This window comes from Oryctolagus cuniculus, chromosome 8, assembly GCF_051225735.1.
Source record: "Oryctolagus cuniculus isolate XC-2025 breed Fujian yellow rabbit chromosome 8, ASM5122573v1, whole genome shotgun sequence".
Taxonomy (NCBI): domain Eukaryota; kingdom Metazoa; phylum Chordata; class Mammalia; order Lagomorpha; family Leporidae; genus Oryctolagus; species Oryctolagus cuniculus.
The window spans coordinates 54,971,844-54,992,037 of NC_142874.1; the positions used below are offsets into that span (position 1 = coordinate 54,971,844).

At 47.2% G+C, this 20,194-nt stretch overlaps 1 protein-coding gene across 1 annotated transcript; it reads left to right on the forward strand.

Moving 5' to 3' along the window:
- Positions 1–1,165: 1,165 nt before the first annotated feature.
- Positions 1,166–19,441, forward strand: MGARP (mitochondria localized glutamic acid rich protein). The gene is made up of 4 exons (XM_008267433.5): positions 1,166–1,440; positions 9,356–9,459; positions 16,722–16,815; positions 18,608–19,441. The coding sequence occupies exons 1-4, from the start codon at positions 1,359–1,361 to the stop codon at positions 19,054–19,056; spliced, it is 729 nt and encodes a 242-aa protein (XP_008265655.4). The 5' UTR covers positions 1,166–1,358; the 3' UTR covers positions 19,057–19,441.
- The last annotated feature ends 753 nt before the right edge of the window (positions 19,442–20,194 follow it).

Consider the following 20,194-nt stretch of genomic DNA (forward strand, 5'->3'; position numbering starts at 1 on the left):
TCCATTTTTCCAGGAACTTTTTAAAGCACCCTCATATTGTGCCTACTATATGCCAAGAGAACTTGGAGCTAAAAGTATTATATTCATGTCTTTCTTTTCTTTTTTTTTTTTTTTAATTCATGAGCATCTGAAGTCCTTGGGCATTCCTCCCCCACTACTTGGTGACATAATTTGCTAAAAGGAATACTGCCACCTCTTTAGAGGGTTAGAGGGAGAATTAGAAGAGATAATAGATGTGAAAATGGTTTATGAGCTGTCAAGTGCTAGATACACAAGCAGATGATTGTAGTAGGAAATGGTCCCTTCCAAAACTTAATAACCACTTAGAAAATGCTATAAGCATAAATTGTTGGTTTTCATATTCAAACCTGGACGACTTCTTGTAGCCAAGATGAGTCAATTAATTGAACTGAATCATTTGCTGTTTTTAGTTGATGGGGAAGTACTAATTTCACAAGCCATAAAGTAACAGCATTTGAGGGTTTATATTTAAAGTTGTTGTGACGGTGGACTGCCTAGGAATTCAACCACTGCCTGGGAGTGTTTTGTGTTTTTGCATTTTTAAAAAAATATTTATTTATTTATTTGAAAGCCAGAGTTACGCACTGAGAGGAAGAGAGAGAAAGAGATAGAGAGAGAGAGAGAGAGTCCCTTCCATCTGCTGGTTCACTCCCCAAATGGCTGCAAAGACCAGGGCTGGGCCAGACCAAAGCTAGGAGCCAGGTGCAGGAGTACTAGTATTTGGGCCATCCTTGCTGATGGAGCTGGATCGTAAGTGGAGCATCTGGGACTGAAATCGGGGCCCATGTGGGCTGCCCGTGTGGCAGGCCACAGCGGCTTTACCCGCCTGGGAGTTTTCTTAGTGCATCCAGTGTAGTAACGGAAGGCCAAGGCCACCCTTGCCCTCACAGCATCTGTCAGAGACTTCCCGCTGTCCTTCCCTCTCCTAAGAAAGGGAGTGCAATGAGATAAAGTGGGTTCCGATAAAATTGAGCACGACGTGGACCTTGTGCTTGTCGAAATCCTGATGTCAGTTCCACTACCTCTCCCGCCTGCTGTGGCGTGTTACACTCAGCGGAACAAAACAGGCCGGGGGCAGGTGAGGGCCATTTCTAGAATTCCTTCCTCACCTCCCTCCCGGGCCCTCGAATGCCCGGGAAGCAACAGAGCTGGAGAGGGACCCGGCAGGATGCTGCAGACCTCAACCCGTTACCCCACATCCGGGGGCCACCGGGGCGGGGCGGGCGAGGGTCGGCCCCCTCTCCGGGGCGGAGCGGGGCGCCGCCCACTCCCCGCCTCCCTGTGCCTGGGCCACGAGCGCCGGGCTGGGAGGCTGCAGCGAAGCGAACGGCCGCGCCATGTACCTCCGCAGGGCGGTCTCCAAGACCCTGGCGCTGCCTCTGAGGGCGCCCCCCAGCCCCGCGCCGCTCGGGAAGGACGGTGAGTGGGGGTGCCTGTCCCGCGGTTCAGGCTGGGGGCCGCTGCACCTGCTGGCAGCCGGAGCTTGCGGTGGGATGGAAGAGGGTCTCGGGGAGGGCGCTCAGAAGCTCGGAGTGGGAGAGGGGGTGTCTTTGAAGGTGGGGAAGCCTTTCCGGCGTGCCTTCTGAAGTTCAGACTAAACTTCCCGGGTTTAACCCTTTTCCTCATCTAGGGGACAAGGCTAGTTATGCGTTTGACTAAGTTCGCGTGTGGTTAAAAAGCACTTAGCAAAAAAGCGTCCGGCTGACTTACTCGAAACTTACTACTCTGATGACCCTAGGGACCAATTCTTGGTCCCACAGCACGTGAGGAGAGGGTAGACACTGACCAGCGAGACCAGCGGGGCGCGCGCAGGGAGTGAGCGCAGTGAATGTTCGTGGAGTCAATGAAATTTAGGTTCTGCCTGGCCAAGGGCTGCCTTGAACCCCGAGAGCTCCTGGGCCCCTGAGCATCCCCCGGACAGGGAGCGAACTTCGAGGCATCTGCCTTAAGAGTGGCCGCGGCCATCCGACTGTTTGGGTCGACCAGGCCCCTATCAGCTTCGGATGGGGTGACTGGCGCGGGAAAGGCAACAGATTCAGAAATTCGCTGACGGGGAGGTTGCTGTGAGAGATGGAATCTTAAATGGACAATCGGGGCAGCGCCTAGCCTGGTGCCTGGGAAGTGGCAAGGGTGAGCACCGAGCCCGTTCTCTCCCCCGCCCCACCCCGAGCCGGGGCGGGGGGGCAGCTTTGCGCGCGGGTCTCTCTTTCTCCAGCCCCGACGGGAGCACGGCTCGTGCACAGCCTCGCGGAAAGTGCATTCTCGGTCCGCGTCGGCCGGCATCTGAGGCTGCTCCGATGGCCGGAGTTGCCCGCTGCCATCTGGGTGGCGGTGGCAGGCCAGTTCCACCTTCTTTACCATTCTTTTACAATACTGGTGGGAGACAGTCGCCCCTAGAGGTGACACACACAGTCGTCCTCGCTGCCCTTCATCTTCCGGCCCGAGAAACAAGAGCAATGCTTCGTTCACTGTTAAGAGGGAGAAAACAGTTATTTCAGACTTCAGAAGATAACCCGGCCGTTCAGATGTGCGTGGGGCGGGGAGAAAGCGACTGTGGCCTTTCGCACCCTCTGTGCCCTCTGTCCGCATCCCCTGTCCCTGCTACTCACTAGCTACTCACTAGCACACACACACACACACACACACATTTTTTTTTTTTTTTGGTAGCTGCACAAATTTCAGGTAATTCCCTCCCCTCAAATAAAAGTGGCTTACAAATTCTAAGTTCAGCATTAGCAATACTATATCCTTACCAGTCTTTCTCCAATTGTCATCAATTTTTGTAGCACTGATTTACGGGTTTTAGGAGCTATTATTGATGGAAAGAATTTTGCCTTTAGCCGTGAACATGAATTAGGCTTTTATGGGCACACTCTACTTTGATGAAAATATAAAAATATTTCAGTTTTATCGAAAGATGAATTTTTAACTATCTCATCAAACTTTGTCCTCACCTCTTTGCTTTTAAAAATATATCTTTTAGGCCGGCGCCGCGGCTCACTAGGCTAATCCTCCGCGTGTGGCGCCGGCACACCGGGTTCTAGTCCCGGTCGGGGCGCCGGATTCTGTCCCGGTTGCCCCCTTCCAGTCCAGCTCTCTGCTGTGGCCAGGGAGTGCAGTGGAGGATGGCCCAAGTGCTTGGGCCCTGCACCCCATGGGAGACCAGGAGAAGCACCTGGCTCCTGCCTTCGGATCAGGGCGGTGCGCCGGCCGGAGCGCGCCAGCCGCGGCCGCCATTGGAGGGTGAACCAACGGCAAAGGAAGACCTTTCTGTTTCTCTCTCTCACTGTCCACTCTGCCTATTTTAAAAAAATATCTTTTAAGTGAACTAATAATTTAGGCTTATAACAGGTCATTGGGGGAAAAACCAGAAAATCAAGTCACCTGTTCATCCTACCGATCAGCAAACAGTGAACACCACTAGTAAATTTTAGGACAGTTTGCTGAGCCTTTCCCCTGCATACATTTGTTCTCCTCATGCACATCGCTTCCACGATAATCCATGATAGAGAGTATTTTTCTATGGCTTTTCACTTTATATATTGTAAATATTTTCTCATGTAAATAAATATCATTCTCAAAATATACAGAATCTATGTTTCCCATTGAACCAATATGATGAAATTTGTCTGATTAATTCATCCTCATTGAATACGTCCTATTTCTTTGTGTCTTAAATAACTTGGCCATCATTTTATTGTCTACTTAAATGCCTGGTATTTTTGTTCCTCCCTATTTAAAAAAACTGTTTTTGATATTTCTGTCAACTTGAACTATAAGAAAGCTGGACTATTCCTATTTTTTTTTTGACAGGCAGAGTGGACAGTGAGAGAGAGAGAGACAGAGAGGAAGGTCTTCCTTTGCCGTTGGTTCAACCCTCCAATGGCCGCCACGGCCGGCGTGCTGCGGCCGGCGCACCACGCTGATCCGACGGCAGGAGCCAGGTGATTCTCCTGGTCTCCCATGGGGTGCAGGGCCCAAGTACTTGGGCCATCCTCCACTGCACTCCCTGGCCACAGCAGAGAGCTGGCCTGGAAGAGGGGCAACCGGGACAGAATCCGGCACCCCGACTGGGACTAGAACCCGGTATGCCGGCGCCGCAAGGCGGAGGATTAGCTTAGTGAGCCGCGGCGCCGGCCTTATTTGTTCATTGATGTACTTTTTTAATAAAAATTTATTTGAAAGTCAGAGTTACACAGAGAGAGGAGAGGCAGAGAGAGAGAGAGGTCTCCCGTCCGATAGTTCACTACCTAATTGGCCCCAACGGCCGGAGCTGCGCTGATTCAAAGCCGGGAGCCAAGAGCTTCCTCTGGGTCTCCCACAAGGATGCAGGGGCCCAAGGGCCTGGGCCATCTTCCACTGCTTTCCCAGGCCACAGCAGAGAGCTGGATCAGAAATAGAACAGCTGGGTCTCAAATCAGAGCCCAAATGGGATGCTGGCGCTTCAGGCCAGGACGTTAACCTGCTGCGCCACAGCGCCGACCCGGGTGTACTTTTAAAGTACAATAGTTTTTAAAGATTTATTTATTTGTTTAAAAGACAGAGTTACAAAGAGAGAGCAAGAAACAGAGAGAGAGAGAGATCTTCCACCCGCTGGTTCACTCCCCAGATGGCCACAATGGCAAGTGCTGGGCAAGGCCAAACCCAGGAATAAGGAGTTTCTTCTCCATCTCCCATATGGGTGGCAGGAGCTCAACCAATTGAGCCCTCTTTTGCTGTTTCCCCAGGCTGTTATCAGGGAGCTGGATTGGAAGTGGAGTAACTGGGACATAAATTGGAGGATGTCAGTGTTGCAGGTGGCGGCTACATCTGCTGCACCACAACACCAACTTTTTTTTTTTTTTTTTTTTGACAGGCAGAGTGGATAGTGAGAGAGAGAGAGAGAGAGAGAGAGAGAGAAAGGTCTTCCTTTTGCTGTTGGTTCACCCTCCAGTGGCCGCTGCGGCCGGCGCATCGCACTGATCCGAAGCCAGGAGCCAGGAGCCAGGTGCTTTTCCAGGTCTCCCATGTGGGTGCAGGGCCCAAGCACTTGGGCCATCCTCCACTGCACTCCGGGCCATAGCAGAGCACTAGCCTGGAAGAGGGGCAACCGGGACAGAATCCGGCGCCCCGACCGGGACTAGAACCCAGTGTGCCGGCGCCACAAGGCGGAGGATTAGCCTATTGAGCCACGGCGCCGGCCACAACACCAATCCTTCACAGATGTATTTTTTAAGCTATATATCTTTTTAAAATTTTTATCTTATTTTTATTTTTTTGCCATATAAATATTTATTTGAAAGTCAGAGTTACACACAGAAAGAAGGGGAGGCAGAAAAAGAGAGAGAGAGAGAGAGAGAGAGAGAGGTCTTCCATCTGCTGGTTCACTCTCCAATTGGCCACAATGGCCAGAGCTGTGCCTATCTGAAGCCAGGAGCCAGGAGCTTCTTCTGGGTCTCCCAGGCAGATGAAGGGGCTCAAGGACTGGGGCCATCCTCCACTGCTTTCCCAGGCCACAGCAGAGAGCTGGATGGGAAGTGGAGCAGCCGGGACTTGAACCAGTGCCCATATTGGATGCCTATGCTGCAAGGTGGCAGCTTCACCCCCTACACCACAGCACCAACCCCTCACAGATGTATTTTTTTTTTAAAGATTTTGTTTATTTATTTGAGAGGTAGAGTTAAATACAGTGAAAGGGAGAGACAGAGAAAGGTCTTCCTTCTGTTGGTTTACTCCCCAGATGGCCGCAATGGCCGGAGCTGTGCCGATCCGAAGCCAGGAGCCAGGTGCTTCTTCCTGGTTTCCCGTGTGGGTGCAGGGACCCAAGCACTTGGGCCATCTTCTACTGCTTTCCCAGGCCATAGCAGGGAGCTGGATTGGAAGAGGGGCAGCGAGGACTAGAACCGGTGCCCATATGGGATGCACCGGAGGAGGATTAACCTCCTGCACCACAGAGCCGGCCCCGCAGATGTATTTTTAAACAAACAAATCCCACCACAAATAAAAATCATCTCTTATCATAGCCTGTGGGGGTACATTTGTGGGAAAAGAACTTTTTTTTCCACGAGATGGCCATTTATATTCAAAATAAGAAGAACATAAAGAGGAAATCATAATTGTGCTACTTATGGTTTGCAGTAGGGCAGATGTTTCCAGATTTGCCCTGAACAAGTCAGAATCTCTCAGCAGACCCTGCAGCTAGGCTGTCTCTGTCAGACCACATCAAATGACTTTGCACTGCCCCATCAGAATGCCCACGCGCCTCCCGCTTCCAGTGCCATTTCGCCTTCTAGTTAGCGAACAAACTCCTGCTTTCCTTTGAAACTCAGGTCATGGCTCTTCAGTTGTGAGAACCACCTTGAGCCAATTAACTGAGGTGTTTTTTTTTTTTTTAAGATTTATTTTATTTATTTGAAAGACAGAGTTACAGAGAGGTAGAGACACAGAGAGAGAGAGGTCTTCCATCAACTATTCAGTACCCAGATGGCCGCAACAGCTGGAGCTGTGCCTATCTGAAGCCAGGAGCCAGGAGATTCTTCCAGGTCTTCCCATGGGTGCAGGGGCCCAAGGAATTGGGCCATCTTCTGCTGCTTTCCCAGGCCATAGCAGAGAGCTGGATTGGAAGTGGAGCAGCCGGGACTAGAACCGGTGCCCATATGGGATGTCGGCGCTTCAGGCCAGGGCTTTAACCCACTGTGCCACAGCGCTGGCCCCTTCTTTTTTCTATTTTTCTTTTTAATATTTATTTATTTGAAAGGCAGAGTTAGAGAGAGAGAGAGAGAGAGAGAGAGAAAGCAAGATCTTCCATCTGCTGGTTGAAATGGCCAGAGCTGGACCGGGCCGAAGCAAGAATCCAGGAACTTCTGGGTCTCCCAAGTGAGTGACAGGCCATCTTTTGCTGCCTTCCAGGGGTATTAGCAGGGAACTGGATCAGATGTGGGGCAGCCAGCAGCCAGCAGCCAGGACTCAAACCGGTGCCCAGTGTGTTATGCCAGTGCTGCAGGCAGTGACTTAACCCACTGTGCCACAGTGCTGGCCTCACGTTTTTTCTTTGCATCATCTGCTAACATGTATTACAGCACTTGTCTTATTATCTCAAAATTATTTGTCTGCAGTTATTTGTCTGGATGTATGTCCCCTCCATCTAGATTGTGAGCTACTTGAGGCGAGGGATCTTGTCTGTCTTGTACCTAGTTGTATCATTAATGCTTCTCACAATTCCAAACACATAATAAATACTCCACTGTGTTTGTTGAATGAATAAATAAATATCTCTACTTCCTTATCTTTAAAATGAAGACTCTCAGCTAAATGAATGTTAAGCCCCTTCCAGCTTTGAGTCGGTTGCAAAAATTTCAATTCCAGGGCAATATGGTATTGCACAAATTCTAGCAGTATATAATAAATATACTTAGAGATAATAATACATGGGGCCAGCACTGTGGTTCACTTCATTAATCCTCCTCCTTTGGCACCAGCATTCCATTTGGGCACCGGGTTCTACTCCTGGTTGCTCCTCTTCCAGTCCAGCTCTCTGCTGTGGCCCGGGAGGGCAGTGGAGGATGGCCCGAGTGCTTGAGCCCCTGCACCCACATGGGAGACCAGGAGGAAGCACTTGGCTGCTGGCTCTTGGCATCGGATCGGCACAGTTCCAGCTGTAGTGGCCATTTAGGGAGTGAACCAGTGGAAGGAGGACCTTTCTCTTTGTCTCTCTCCCTGTCTATAGCTCTGTCAAATTAAAAAAAAAAGATGAGCCGGCGCCGTGGCTCAATAGGCTAATCTTCCACCTTGCGGCGCCGGCACACCGGGTTCTAGTCCCGGTCGGGGCGCCGGATTCTGTCCCGGTTGCCCCTCTTCCAGGCCAGCTCTCTGCTGTGGCCAGGGAGTGCAGTGGAGGATGGCCCAGGTGCTTGGGCCCTGCACCCCATGGGAGACCAGGAAAAGCACCTGGATCCTGGCTCCTGCCATCGGATCAGCGCGGTGCGCCGGCTGCAGCGGCGGCCATTGGAGGGTGAACCAACGGCAAAGGAAGACCTTTCTCTCTCTGTCTCTCTCTCTCACTGTCCACTCTGCCTGTCAAAAAAAATAAAATAAATTAAAAAAAAGATAATAATATAGTACCTTCATCTATTTCATTTAGTTTTCACAGAATGACACTTTTTCATTTTTCAGAATGATTTATTTATTTGAAAGGCAGAGTTACAGAGAGAGAGAAGAGAGAGAGATCTTCCACTTGCTGGTTCACTCCCCAAATGGCCATACTGGCCAGGGCCGGGCTAGGCTGAAGTTAAGAGCCTAGAATGCCATGCCGGTCTCCCACATAGGTAGGATGAGTCGCAGCACTTGAGCCATCGTCCGCTGCACATTATCAGGGAGCTGGATCAGAAGTGGAGCAGCTCATATGGGATGCGTGGCGTCACAGGCTGTAACTTAACCCACAGTGCCACATGCCAGCCCTGGCTCCTCTATTTCAGATATGGCCTTGTTGCAAAGCCTTTGGCTTAAGAAAGCAGTGCTTTATACAGTACTCAAGAAATTGATGTTTCTTCTTTTATCTATATTTGTTTTGTAGATTTTTAGAAATATGTGGAATTTTAACATAAATGTTTTATTTAACATATAAATACAATTTAAGCACATATATATTTAACTTACTTTATTTGACAATTATTTCTGCTGAGTCATGTAGTCGACAACACATAGTAACTGGATTTTTTTTCTGCCAATATGCATCTCATTTGGCTGTTAAAATTGTTTAGTGTTTTTGTCGTTTCTCCTTACCCACACCTGCACCTCTTCCAAGAAAAACATGATGCTAAGCATTAAGATGACAGGTTTCATAAGTATTTACCAAATTGGATTGGGAGAATGTCAAGTGGAATGATTGCCCTGCCTTGTAATACTGTACTCCCTTAAGCTGAATCACTTGATGTTAATAGGTTTTAGGCTCACTGAGGAGAAATTTTTATTTATATGAAAGCAGAGTGACAGAGAGAGAGAGGGAGAGAGAGGTCTTCCATACACTGTTTCATTTCCCAAATGTCTGCAACAATCAGGGCTGGCCCAGGCCAAAACCCAGAGCCAGGAACTTGTGGAGGTCTTCCATGTGGGTGACAAGGCCCCCAGTTCCTGGGCCGTCATCTGCTGCCTCCCAGGGTGCACACTGGTAGGGAGTTGGATTGTGAGTGAAGATGAGACTGGATCTCAACCGCTGCATTATGGGATGTGGGCATTCCAAGCAACAGCTTAACCCACTGCAGCACAACACTGCCCCAGACATTTTTTTTTTTAAAGATGTAACTATTTTAAATAGTTTTGCCTGGTGGTGATGCTGTGTTTAAATTTGCTTTCTTAGCATCTCTTCGCCGGGTGTCATCTATCAAATTCCCCGGAGCATCTGGATCAAATATGATTTATTACCTGGTTGTTGGTGTCACAGTCAGTGCTGGCGGATATTATGTAAGTATTTAAATAACCATAATGTTTAGGGATTTATGTATATTTTTAAAGATTTAATTTATTTATTTGAAAGACAGAGCCACAGAGAGAGGGAGAGAGGGAGAGAGAGAGAGTCTTCCATCCTTTGGTTCATTCCCTAAATGGCCGCAATGGCCAGGGCTGGGCCAGACCAAAATCAAGAGCCAGGAGCTTCTTCCAGGTCTTCCACATGGGTGCAGGGGCCCAAGGACTTGGGCTATTCTCTGCTGCTTTCCTAAGTAGATTAGCAGGGAGCTGGATGGAAGTGGAGCATCAGGGACTTGAACCAGCGCCCATATGGGATGCTGGCACTGCAGGCCGGGGCTTTAACCTGCTGTGCCGCAGCGCTGGCCCTGGAATTCATATATTTTACAACCTATGGTAAGCTCAAAGCACTGTCAAGGTCAGGACATGGGATTCATCAAATATGCAGTGTAGCAATAGGGTTAAGTGTCATTAAGCATACATACCGTGCTGTCATTAGAACTCGGTTTTCGTTGGGGGCGGGGAAAGCCACAACAATACAAAAGTTGCACTTTGTAAATTCACATTTATTAAATAATAAAAAGAATTAAAAAAAATAAAAAAATAAAAAAGAACTTGGTTTTCATAAGTAAAATGAAGACTTTTCCAAGTATAAAATAAATGTTTCTTAATACTATTAATATAGATGATTTTCAATTAAAAATGTTCTTGTTATAAATGATAATAATAACCACTGACATTTTAGTGTTTAGCATATGCCAGACTCTTGGCTGATTTAATAGTTGTGATGGTTCTATAAGATTCTATAATTAACATTTAACAAGAACTGTTTTGGAAGATTTGCTAACCTTTACAAAAATAATGGACTTTCTTTCTTAGAGTGGTTTTAGGTTTGCAGAAAAATGAGCAGGAAGTACAGAAAGTTCCCATATGCTGCCTCCCGCCCCCCTGCGCCTTTCCCCGTTAGCATCTTTCCTAAGTGTGGTGCGTGTGGTACAATTAGTGAGCGCCTGTAGACCCACCACTATGAACAAAGCCTGTGATTTACACTGGAGCTTCCTCTTCAAGTCCTCTATTCTGTGGGCTTCCACAGTTACATAAGGGCGTGTAACTGTCATCGTAGTTTCATGCAGAATAGTTCCACTGCCTGAAACTACTCACCCCCTTACTCCTCCTCCTCCTCATCTTTTTACTGTTTCCAGAGGTTTGATTAGTTTTATATTTTTAACATAGTTTTAAGGCTTTTTAAAAGTATTTATTTATTCAAAAGGGAGAGAGAGAGAGAGAGAGAGAGAGAGAGAGAAATGGACAGAGATCTTACAGCTGCTGATCCATTCCCCAAATGCCCACAGTGGCCAGGGGTGGACCAGAATGAAGCTGGGAACCGGGAACTCAAGGCAGGTCTCTGATGTGGGTGTTAGGGACCCAACTACCTGAGCCGTCACCTGTTGCCTCGCACAGTGTACAGCAGCAGGGAGCTGGAGCGACTCCAGCCAGTCATTCCAACATAGGATGGAGGTGCTCCAAGTGGCGTCTTAACTGCTCTGCCCAACACCCTCCTCAGATGTATTATTTTTAAGATATCATATTATGAGTGGGCGTTTGGCCTGGTTCCTTAAAAAAATTCAAAATAAACAAAATGAAAAGTATGTTTTTCTCCTCAGTCTCCCTGTCTACTTTCTCCAGATGTCCCCTGTAACAGAAAACTTTTCATAGTGTGACGTCACAGCTAGAAAAGCACAACATTATGAGTTAAGTAAGATAAGCCTATTTGAATGACCCACCATTTTCTCATAAGCTTCCTAAAGCAAAATCTAATCTTTATTGTAAATGAGAACCGAGTAAGTATAAATTCTTGGGAAACTATGAGAGAACACAATTGCTATAGTTTGATTTGCTCCTACAGAAGTATGCATAAAGGGGTTTTAGTGCTAACCAAGTCTCACAGGACTAGGTAAAATGACAGTGTATTCTTTTTTTTTTTTTTTTGACAGGCAGAGTTAGACAGAGAAACAGAGAGAAAGGTCTTCCTTCCATAGGTTCACCCCCCAAGTGCGGCCAGTGCACTGCGCCGATCCTAAGCCAGGAGCCAGGTGCTTCCTCCTGGTCTCCCATGCGGGTGCAGGGCCCAAGTACTTGGGCCATCCTCCTCTGCATTCCCGGGCCACAGCAGAGAGCTGGACTGGAAGAGGAGCAACAGGGACAGAATCCGGCGCCCCAACTGGGACTAGAACCCGGGGTGCCGGCGCCACAAGCGGAGGATTAGCCTAGTGAGCCGTGGCGCCGGCCGGCAGTGTATTCTAAGGTTCAGAATTTGGGGAGCCTGAAGAAGTCAGAAAATTGAAGACCTTTCACTTACACTCTGTCCTCCACTAACTTAGAAACTTTCAGTCACACCCAGCTTCCTTTGCTTGTACCATCTTCCTACTGTTGAAGTTGCAGTGTACATTTGGCCTCGGATGGTCACATCCCATATCAACGTGCCTGGGTCTGCGTCCCATCTCCACTCCCAGTTCCAGCTTCCTGCGAATGCATACCCTGGGAGGCAACAGGTGATGACTTAAGTAGTTGGGTCCCTGTCCCCGGCTCCTAGCTTCAGCTCCAGCTGTTGTGGGAATTTGGGGAGTATACCAATGGATGGAGAGATCTCTCTCCCTCTCTCCTTCTTACTCTCCTCCTCTCTCCCTTTCTCTGTTTCTCTTTCTTTCAAATAAATTTAAAAATAAACAAAAGCTATTATATTCACTGCCCAGGGCCATGCTAGTTGGATATAGACTGCTGAAAGCACCACATGATGATCTTGAAGGAAAGACTGATTGGGTTTCATCTGGACAGCACCTTCACCTAATTACATTTAAGAGTGCCAGACACGAACCGTTTTCATTTGCTAATTCTTTCCTTGTAAAAGAGATCTATCTAACACTGAGAGGTTTTAAACTGGCTATCGCTAAGAGTATGTTATCTCCTTGTCCTTTCATAGAGTAGAAACTGGCCAAGGTTGTGGTCGCTGTGTCCCCTTCCATCATAAAGATTATGTTGTTTTCATCTCAAATATTGGAAGCCTTAACTCCCAAGAATCTTAGTCTATTTTAAGGAGGAAATACAAAATTTAAGGCACTGCAGAATCTGTATTAAAGTCTCCCCCTCACGTCTGTGTCCTGTATGAAAATAAATTCTGTGTTAGGTTTATAGGAACTGACCTTCTGGGTGCTCAGTAGACAGGCTCAGTTTTTCATTTCTAAGTGAAATCTACAAAAAAAAAAAAAAGGGCCAGCACCGCAGCTCACTAGGCTAATCCTTCGCCTTGCGGCGCCGGCACACCGGGTTCTAGTCCTGGTCGGGGCGCCGGATTCTGTCCCGGTTGCCCCTCTTCCAGGCCAGCTCTCTGCTATGGCCAGGGATGGCCACATCCTCTGCAGTGGAGGATGGCCCAAAGTCCTTGGGCCCCGCACCCCATGGGAGACCAGGAGGAAGCACCTGGCTCCTGCCATCGGATCAGCGCAGTGCGCCGGCCGCGGCGGCCATTGGAGAGTGAACCAACGGCAAAGGAAGACCTTTCTCTCTGTCTCTCTCTCTCACTGTCCACTCTGCCTGTCAAAACAAAAACAAAAACACTAAGTGAAATCTACTGTCAGGGCACCTTGAAATCTGAGAGCACCAGTCACTTCAGTTTTCTGGGGGTCTGGGTGTTTTTTTAGAAAGTACTATTAGACTTGCTTATTTAAATTGTGATATATTTAATAATAAAATAATAATATTTGCCAATAACTTCTAAAGTCTAAATTTGAGACCACATTTTTTTAAAGATTTTTAAATTTATTTATTTGAAAGGTAGAGTTACAGAGAGAAGGAGAGAGAAAGAGAGGGAGAGAGATATCTTCCATCCGCGGGTTCACTCCCCAAATGGTCACAAAGACCAGGGCTGGGCCAGGCCTGGAACCACTGTCCATATGGGATGTGGACAGCACTGCAGGACTGCAGGCAATAGCTCAACCTGCTGCCCCACAGTGCTGGCCCCTTGAGATCTTTTCTTATGACAGGTTGTTTTTTAAAATTATTTGTTTGTTTGTTTGTCTATTTATTATGTAAAAGGCAGAGTGACAGAGAGAGAATGAGAGGGAGCGGCAAAGAGAAAGCAAAAGCATGACAGAGAGAGAGAGAGCGCGCGCGCAAGAGAGATCTTCCAACAGCTGGTCACTCCTTAAATGGCCACAACAACCAGATCAGAGCCAGAGAGAAGGCAGGAAGCTGGAACTCCATCTGAGTCTCCCACATTGGTAGCAGGAGCCCAAGTACTTGGGCCTTCTTCTTCTGCTTTCCCAGTTCTTTAGCAGGGAGCCGGCTGAGGAGGTGGAGCAGCAGGAACTCGAACGAGCACCCTAACAGGGAATGCCGGCATTGCAAGCAGAGGCTTAACTCGCTGCACCATGATGCTGACCTGATGACAGGTTTTTTATTCTACTCTGTATGTCATTAGGCTGCATTTGGGAAAGTTAGATCCCCCGGGGATCCATCAGTGTAAATTGTTCTAATATTGTCATCTCCTCAATTCTAACTAAAGTTAGCCTTTTTTCTCACCTTGTGATTTAGCCCCGCCTTGAGCAATAAGACCAATATCCCTTGGGGTGTGGCTGCTGGCAGGGCCATGTCAGGGCTGTGAACTTGCTGCCGGTTCAACTTTACGGTACTGAGAACTGACGATGCTGACTCAGCACACTGGCTGTCAGGAACTCCCACTGAACTAAGAAAAAAATTCCCTGCCTCTGTACAAAAAAGTTATCATTCCTGCTGGTCCTGTTTGCTCTGCAGGTTTCAAAGCCAGAGCATTCACACCTGCCTTTACCAAACTCTGGGGAATTTGTTATAAAAGAGTCACTTTTGTTTAGGGCCTTTGCTGTGGCTTAGTGGGTAAAGCTGCCGCCTGCAGTGCCAGCATCCCATATGGGCGCCAGTTTGAGTCCTGGCTGCTCCACTTCTGACCCAGCTCTCTGCTATGACCTGGGAAAGCAGTGGAGGATGGTCCAAGTCCTTGGGCCCCTACACCTGCATGGGAGACCCGGAAGAAGCTCCTGGCCTCTGGCTTCGGATCGGTGCAGCTCCAGCCATTGCAGCCATCTGGGGCATGAACCAGCCCGTGGAAGCTTTCTCGTTCTCTCTCTCTCTGCCTCTGCATAACTTTGCCTTTCAAATAAATAATTAACTCTTAAAAAAAAAAGAGTTACTTTTGTATCACTTCTACCCTTAAGGTTACAGATTTTCCATTTTCGCAGTCTAATTTTTCTACTATAAAATGGTTTCTAAATTATATAGCACAATTTTTAATAAGGCCCTTGGCTTCTCATTATTAAGGATTTAGAAAATACTGAATGCACATATACAAAATTTTAAAATCTATTATCTTACCAGGGAGAGTTAAACCATTATTAACATTTTTTAAAAACTGAGATAATAGGCCAGTGCCGTGGCTCAATAGGCTAATCCTCCTCCTGTGGCGCCGGCACACCGGGTTCTAGTCCCAGTCGGGGTGCTGGATTCTGTCCTGGTTGCTCCTCTTCCAGTCCAGCTCTCTGCTGTGGCCCGGGAGTGCAGAGGAGGATGGCCCAAGTCCTTGGGCCCTGCACCCACATGGGAGACCAGGAGGAGGCACCTGGCTCCTGGTTTCGGATCACCGCGGTGCGCTGGCTGCAGCGGCCATTGGAGGATGAACCAACGGTAAAGGAAGACCTTTCTCTCTCTCTCTCTCTCTCTCTCTCTCTCACTGTCCACTCTGCCTGTCAAAAAAAAAAAAAAAAAAAAGGCCAGCGCCGCGGCTCACTAGGCTAATCCTCCGCCTAGCGGCGCCGGGTTCTAGTCCCGGTTGGGGCGCCAGATTCTGTCCCGGCTGCCCCTCTTCCAGGCCAGCTCTCTGCTGTGGCCAGGGAGTGCAGTGGAGGATGGCCCAGGTGCTTGGGCCCTGCACCCCATGGGAGACCAGGAAAAGCACCTGGCTCCTGGCTCCTGCCATCAGATCAGCGCGGTGCGCCGGCCGCAGCGCGCTGGCCGCGGTGGCCACTGGAGGGTGAACCAACGGCAAAGGAAGACCTTTCTCTCTGTCTCTCTCTCTCACTGACCACTCTGCCTGTCAAAAAAAAAAAAAAAAATGAGATAATAAAAACAACATTATCTGAATACTAAGGTTTTCATTTTTCAAATGCCTTTGTGAGACCAAAAGTCTCCCTAAATGTGAGATGAAAGGGAACCTGCACATGCTGTCTGTGATTAAGACAGCTTTCTTCTCAATAGCATTTCTCAAGTAACTGTAGTCAGGTTGTTGCTTTTAACGACTAACCCTTGCTTACTTAAGGAATCTTTAGTAGGATCTGGCCAAATGTCATTCTGTCATTTTTTTAAAACTTTTTCTCATCAGATAATTTGACATTCACATGCAGTTACAAGAAATAAAACAGCGAGATCTCCTATGCTATTCATCTTATTTTCCCTAATGATGATAATCTTTCATAATTACATTACTATATCACAACCCAGAAATGGACATTGATACCACCACTGATCCTATTCTGGTTTCACAGGTTTTACACGCATGTATTTGTGTGTGTGTGTGTGGGTGCACGCGTATGTGTGCTTAATCCTATGCAGTTATACCACATGTAGTCATATATTTACCATCACTGTGCAGACAGGTTCCATCACCACAAGGATTCCTGGGTTGTCCTTTTACAATTGCACTCCCTTCTCTCCCGGTCCCTCTTCCCTTCCTCCTAAACTCTGGCAACACTGATCTCCTCCACATTTCTATACTTCTGCCATTTCAAGAACATTACATAAATGGAATTATAAGGTTTGAAATGTTTTAAGATTGCCTTTTCTTTTTTCGTTTCACTCAGAATAATTACCTGAAGCTTCATCCAAACTGTCGCATGTCCTTGTCTCTAATGTTCATTCCTTTTGATTGCTGAGCAGTGTTCCCTGCTTTGTTCAGACCACGGTTGGTCTAACCGTTCATTCACTGTGGGTCATCTGAGTTGACTGCAGTTATCTTTGACTTCTATTTCTTTTCTTTTTAAAGTATTTTACTTCATGATGAAGGCTTCCAAGGCGGGAGTAAAGGAGAAAATGGTGTGCATTGATTTCCGTTCTTTGCTATCTTGGGATTATGGTTCAAACTTCTACTGATGATAATACGGAGAGTATATACCTTTGTACTTGGCTTGATGAATCTTGGAGCTCAGAAATTAATGTAAGCACATTTTTACTTTCAGACTTACAAGTCAGTCACATCAGAGCAAGCCAAACACACGGAACATATAACAAACTTGGAAGAAAAAACAAAAGTAGAGTTACACCCACTTCAAGGTAAAGTGAATTTCCCAGTTACTTATTTGTTTTGAGGTACTAATTCCCATCATCCTAATCTAAGCAGTGAATGCTATGTGTTTTCTGTTTCTTTGCTAACTTAATCCAGAATGGCTCCAGTTAGGAGTTCATTCAGAAAAGAAAAACCCAGCCAAGACCTAAAGAATATCGCTGCATACTTTGGTTGAGTGCATTTGACAAATGAACACATTTTACATTTGTACTGCTGACCAGCGGCTTTGGCTTCTTTGTGTGATAATATTTTCCCCCTACTCAGGTGTTCATTCACGCAGGCGTAATTTTCGTATCTGTCTCTCTCAGCAGCTTGAACTTTCATTGCCCTCGTTATGTTTTTTGAATCACAAAATGAATCTGTTTCAGTTTGGGCTCAGACCACCCATGTGTCTGCCCAGAGTACACTTCACTATCATAGAATTGGTCATGGTTATGGAGGCCCTCGGTTGATAAAATGGCAAGCATGCATACAGAACCTTTACATTTTCACTCTAGCGTGTTCTATTTGCCTTAAACTACTCTTTGGTTTTAAATCTCTTGATCGTGCACATTATTTTAATTATGTGCACACAATGATTAAATATTAAATCACACTAGCCCTGCAAGGAAGGTGTAATCAACATTCCCATTTTATAGATGACAAACTGAGGCTGAAAGAGGATCTTTGATCCCTCAGCCATCAACTAGTAACTTGGCTACTGTTCAATGCTATGTCACATGAATAAGTAATATATGCCATTTAAAAAGAAGATTTATTTATTTGAGAGGTAGAATTACAGACAGAGAGGGAGAGATAGAAAGGTCTTCCATCCACTGGTTCATTCTCCAAATGGCTGCAATGAGGCCGGCGCCGCGGCTCACTAGGCTAATCCTCCGCCTAGCGGCGCCGGCACACCAGGTTCTAGCCCCGGTTGGGGCGCCGGATTCTGTCCCGGTTGCCCCTCTTCCAGGCCAGCTCTCTGCTGTGGCCAGGGAGTGCAGTGGAGGATGGCCCAGGTGCTTGGGCCCTGCACCCCATGGGAGACCAGGAAAAGCACCTGGCTCCTGGCTCCTGCCATCGGATCAGCGCGGTGTGCCGGCCGCAGCGCGCCGGCCGCGGCGGCCATTGGAGGGTGAACCAACGGCAAAGGAAGACCTTTCTCTCTGTCTCTCTCTCTCACTGTCCACTCTGCCTGTCAAAAAAAAATTTAAAAAAAAAAATGGCTGCAATGGCTGGAGCTGAGCCTATCCAAAGCCAGGAGCCGGGAGCTTCTTCCAGGTCTCCCACATGGATGCAAGGGCCCAAGCACTTAGGCCATTTTCCGCTGCTTTCCCAGACCATAGCAGAGAGCTGGATTGGAAGAGGAGCAGCTGGGACTCAAACTGGTGCCTATATGGCATGCCAGTTCCGCAGGCAGAGGCTTAGCCCACGAGGCCACAGCACTGGCCCTATATGCAATTTTTTTAGTTCAAAAGAGTTTACAGAAAGCAGATCCTTTGTTTTCCCTCCTGAGAAGCAACCAATAATACCAGTTCTTTGCAATCTCCTGGAGACAGTCTCTGCAAAGGTAACCGGGCATTTTACTAACCGCCCTCCCCCTACTTTGTCCTAACACAGATGGAGGCCTCCCGTGTGCATAGTTCTTTCCTCGCTTTTTCACTTTGCAGCCTCCTTTGAAGACCTTTATATAGCAATACATACAGATGTGTCTCACTTTTTAAATTGACTGCACGATGTTCCAACTGTATTGCCATGCTCTTTAAATTAATGCTCTGCTTAATGGACTGAATCTTAAAGGTGAACAAGAGAATGTTGTGGAAGCTGAGGAAGAAAGTCCAGAAGCCCCTGAGGAACCCGTCGTGGAAGCTGAGGTAGTAGGGGCTACAACTGCTGTCCCAGAAGAGGCCACAGTCTGCCCAGATGATACGGAGCCTGCTTCGGTGGAAACAACCACAGTCGAGGCTGAAGCTGGACCAGAGGTTACAGACACCACAGCGGGTGACACCATGACAGGTGACACTGCGACAGGTGAAACCGCAGAAGCCAGCTCTGAAACCACCCCAGAGGTTACAGATGCAGCCGCAGATGAAGCTGTTGCCATTGATAAAGGCACAACAGAGGAGAGCTCTGATGAATGTGCCAAACCAGAAGGAGAAAATCCTCCAGCTGAGCCAGATCTCTCTGCTGGGGCTGATTTACAGGGGGAAGCCAGTGTGGGTTCTGAGGCTGCCTCCCCGCAAGGCTAGTCTCCTGCTGAGATACTTCACAAAAATGCTATAGAGTGTCTGATAGCGGCTCTTATACTTTTAATAATCTTAGTTGTAAAAAGACTTCTTTTCAAGGAAACTTTAACGTGCCTTGAAGATTGTTGGTAGGTATTGATAGATTTTAGGACTGAGAGATTTGAGGTTTTCTATGTTTTCAAAGTTTTCTACTCTCTGAGATCAGAGTGTGACATTGCAGTGAAGAGTACAAATAATCTCATCTTTGATTTAAGTTGTGTATCGTAGGAACTGAGCTACTGTTCAATCTGTACTCACTATAATTTTTGCTATACTTCTACCTTATTGTACTGTTTGCAGATGTTGAGTTTGATCTGAACTCATTTAAATAAAATTAGAAAATCTTTAATGCTTGTACTTTTATTCACATATATATGCTCATAAATAATACATATTAATGCATGAACATAGTACATGAAGACATTAAGGCTGTGTAATATTGTTGCGGAGTCTGCAGTTATTACAATTCTTTTTCTCTGCTGAGTTCGTGTCTCATCTCCATGAAGAATGAGGAGCATGGACAAGAAAGAGTGGGTAAAGCAGAAGTAGTTTATTGAAAGGAAGCAGAGAAAGCAAAAGGAAAAGCTCTCGGAAGCAACAAGAGAAGCCCCTAAAGAAGGGAGCTGTTGAGGGCTGATGAGGGGGTTTTATAGGCTGGAAAACGGGACATTCTTGTGATTCATCCAGGGAAGGGGTGGTTTTGATTGGTTAATTGGGTGAACGTCCCAGTGGAGAGGTAAGAGCAACAACAGAAAACACATGAAACGTTCCCCTAAGACATACAATTCTCGTTACCCAGATCAGTTACAACAGCACAGAGAAACCTTGATGACAAGGACTAGCGTGTGACATCAGCATGCTTCACAGAAGCTGCTGCTACACTCTTCTCAGGCCCTCCACGACTCAGCTCCAGATGGAGGGGGAGGGGCCCTCATACCTGCCTACCTAGCCAGGAGTCCATCTCTCTATCAATATCACTGAAGAGAGGCCACATAATCTACGGAGAACTCTGTGTGTAACAATACATACGTCTATCCCCATCTATATTACATAAGGGGCTATGCAGATATTTTCTGGTTCAGTTCAGTTCAAATGATATTGA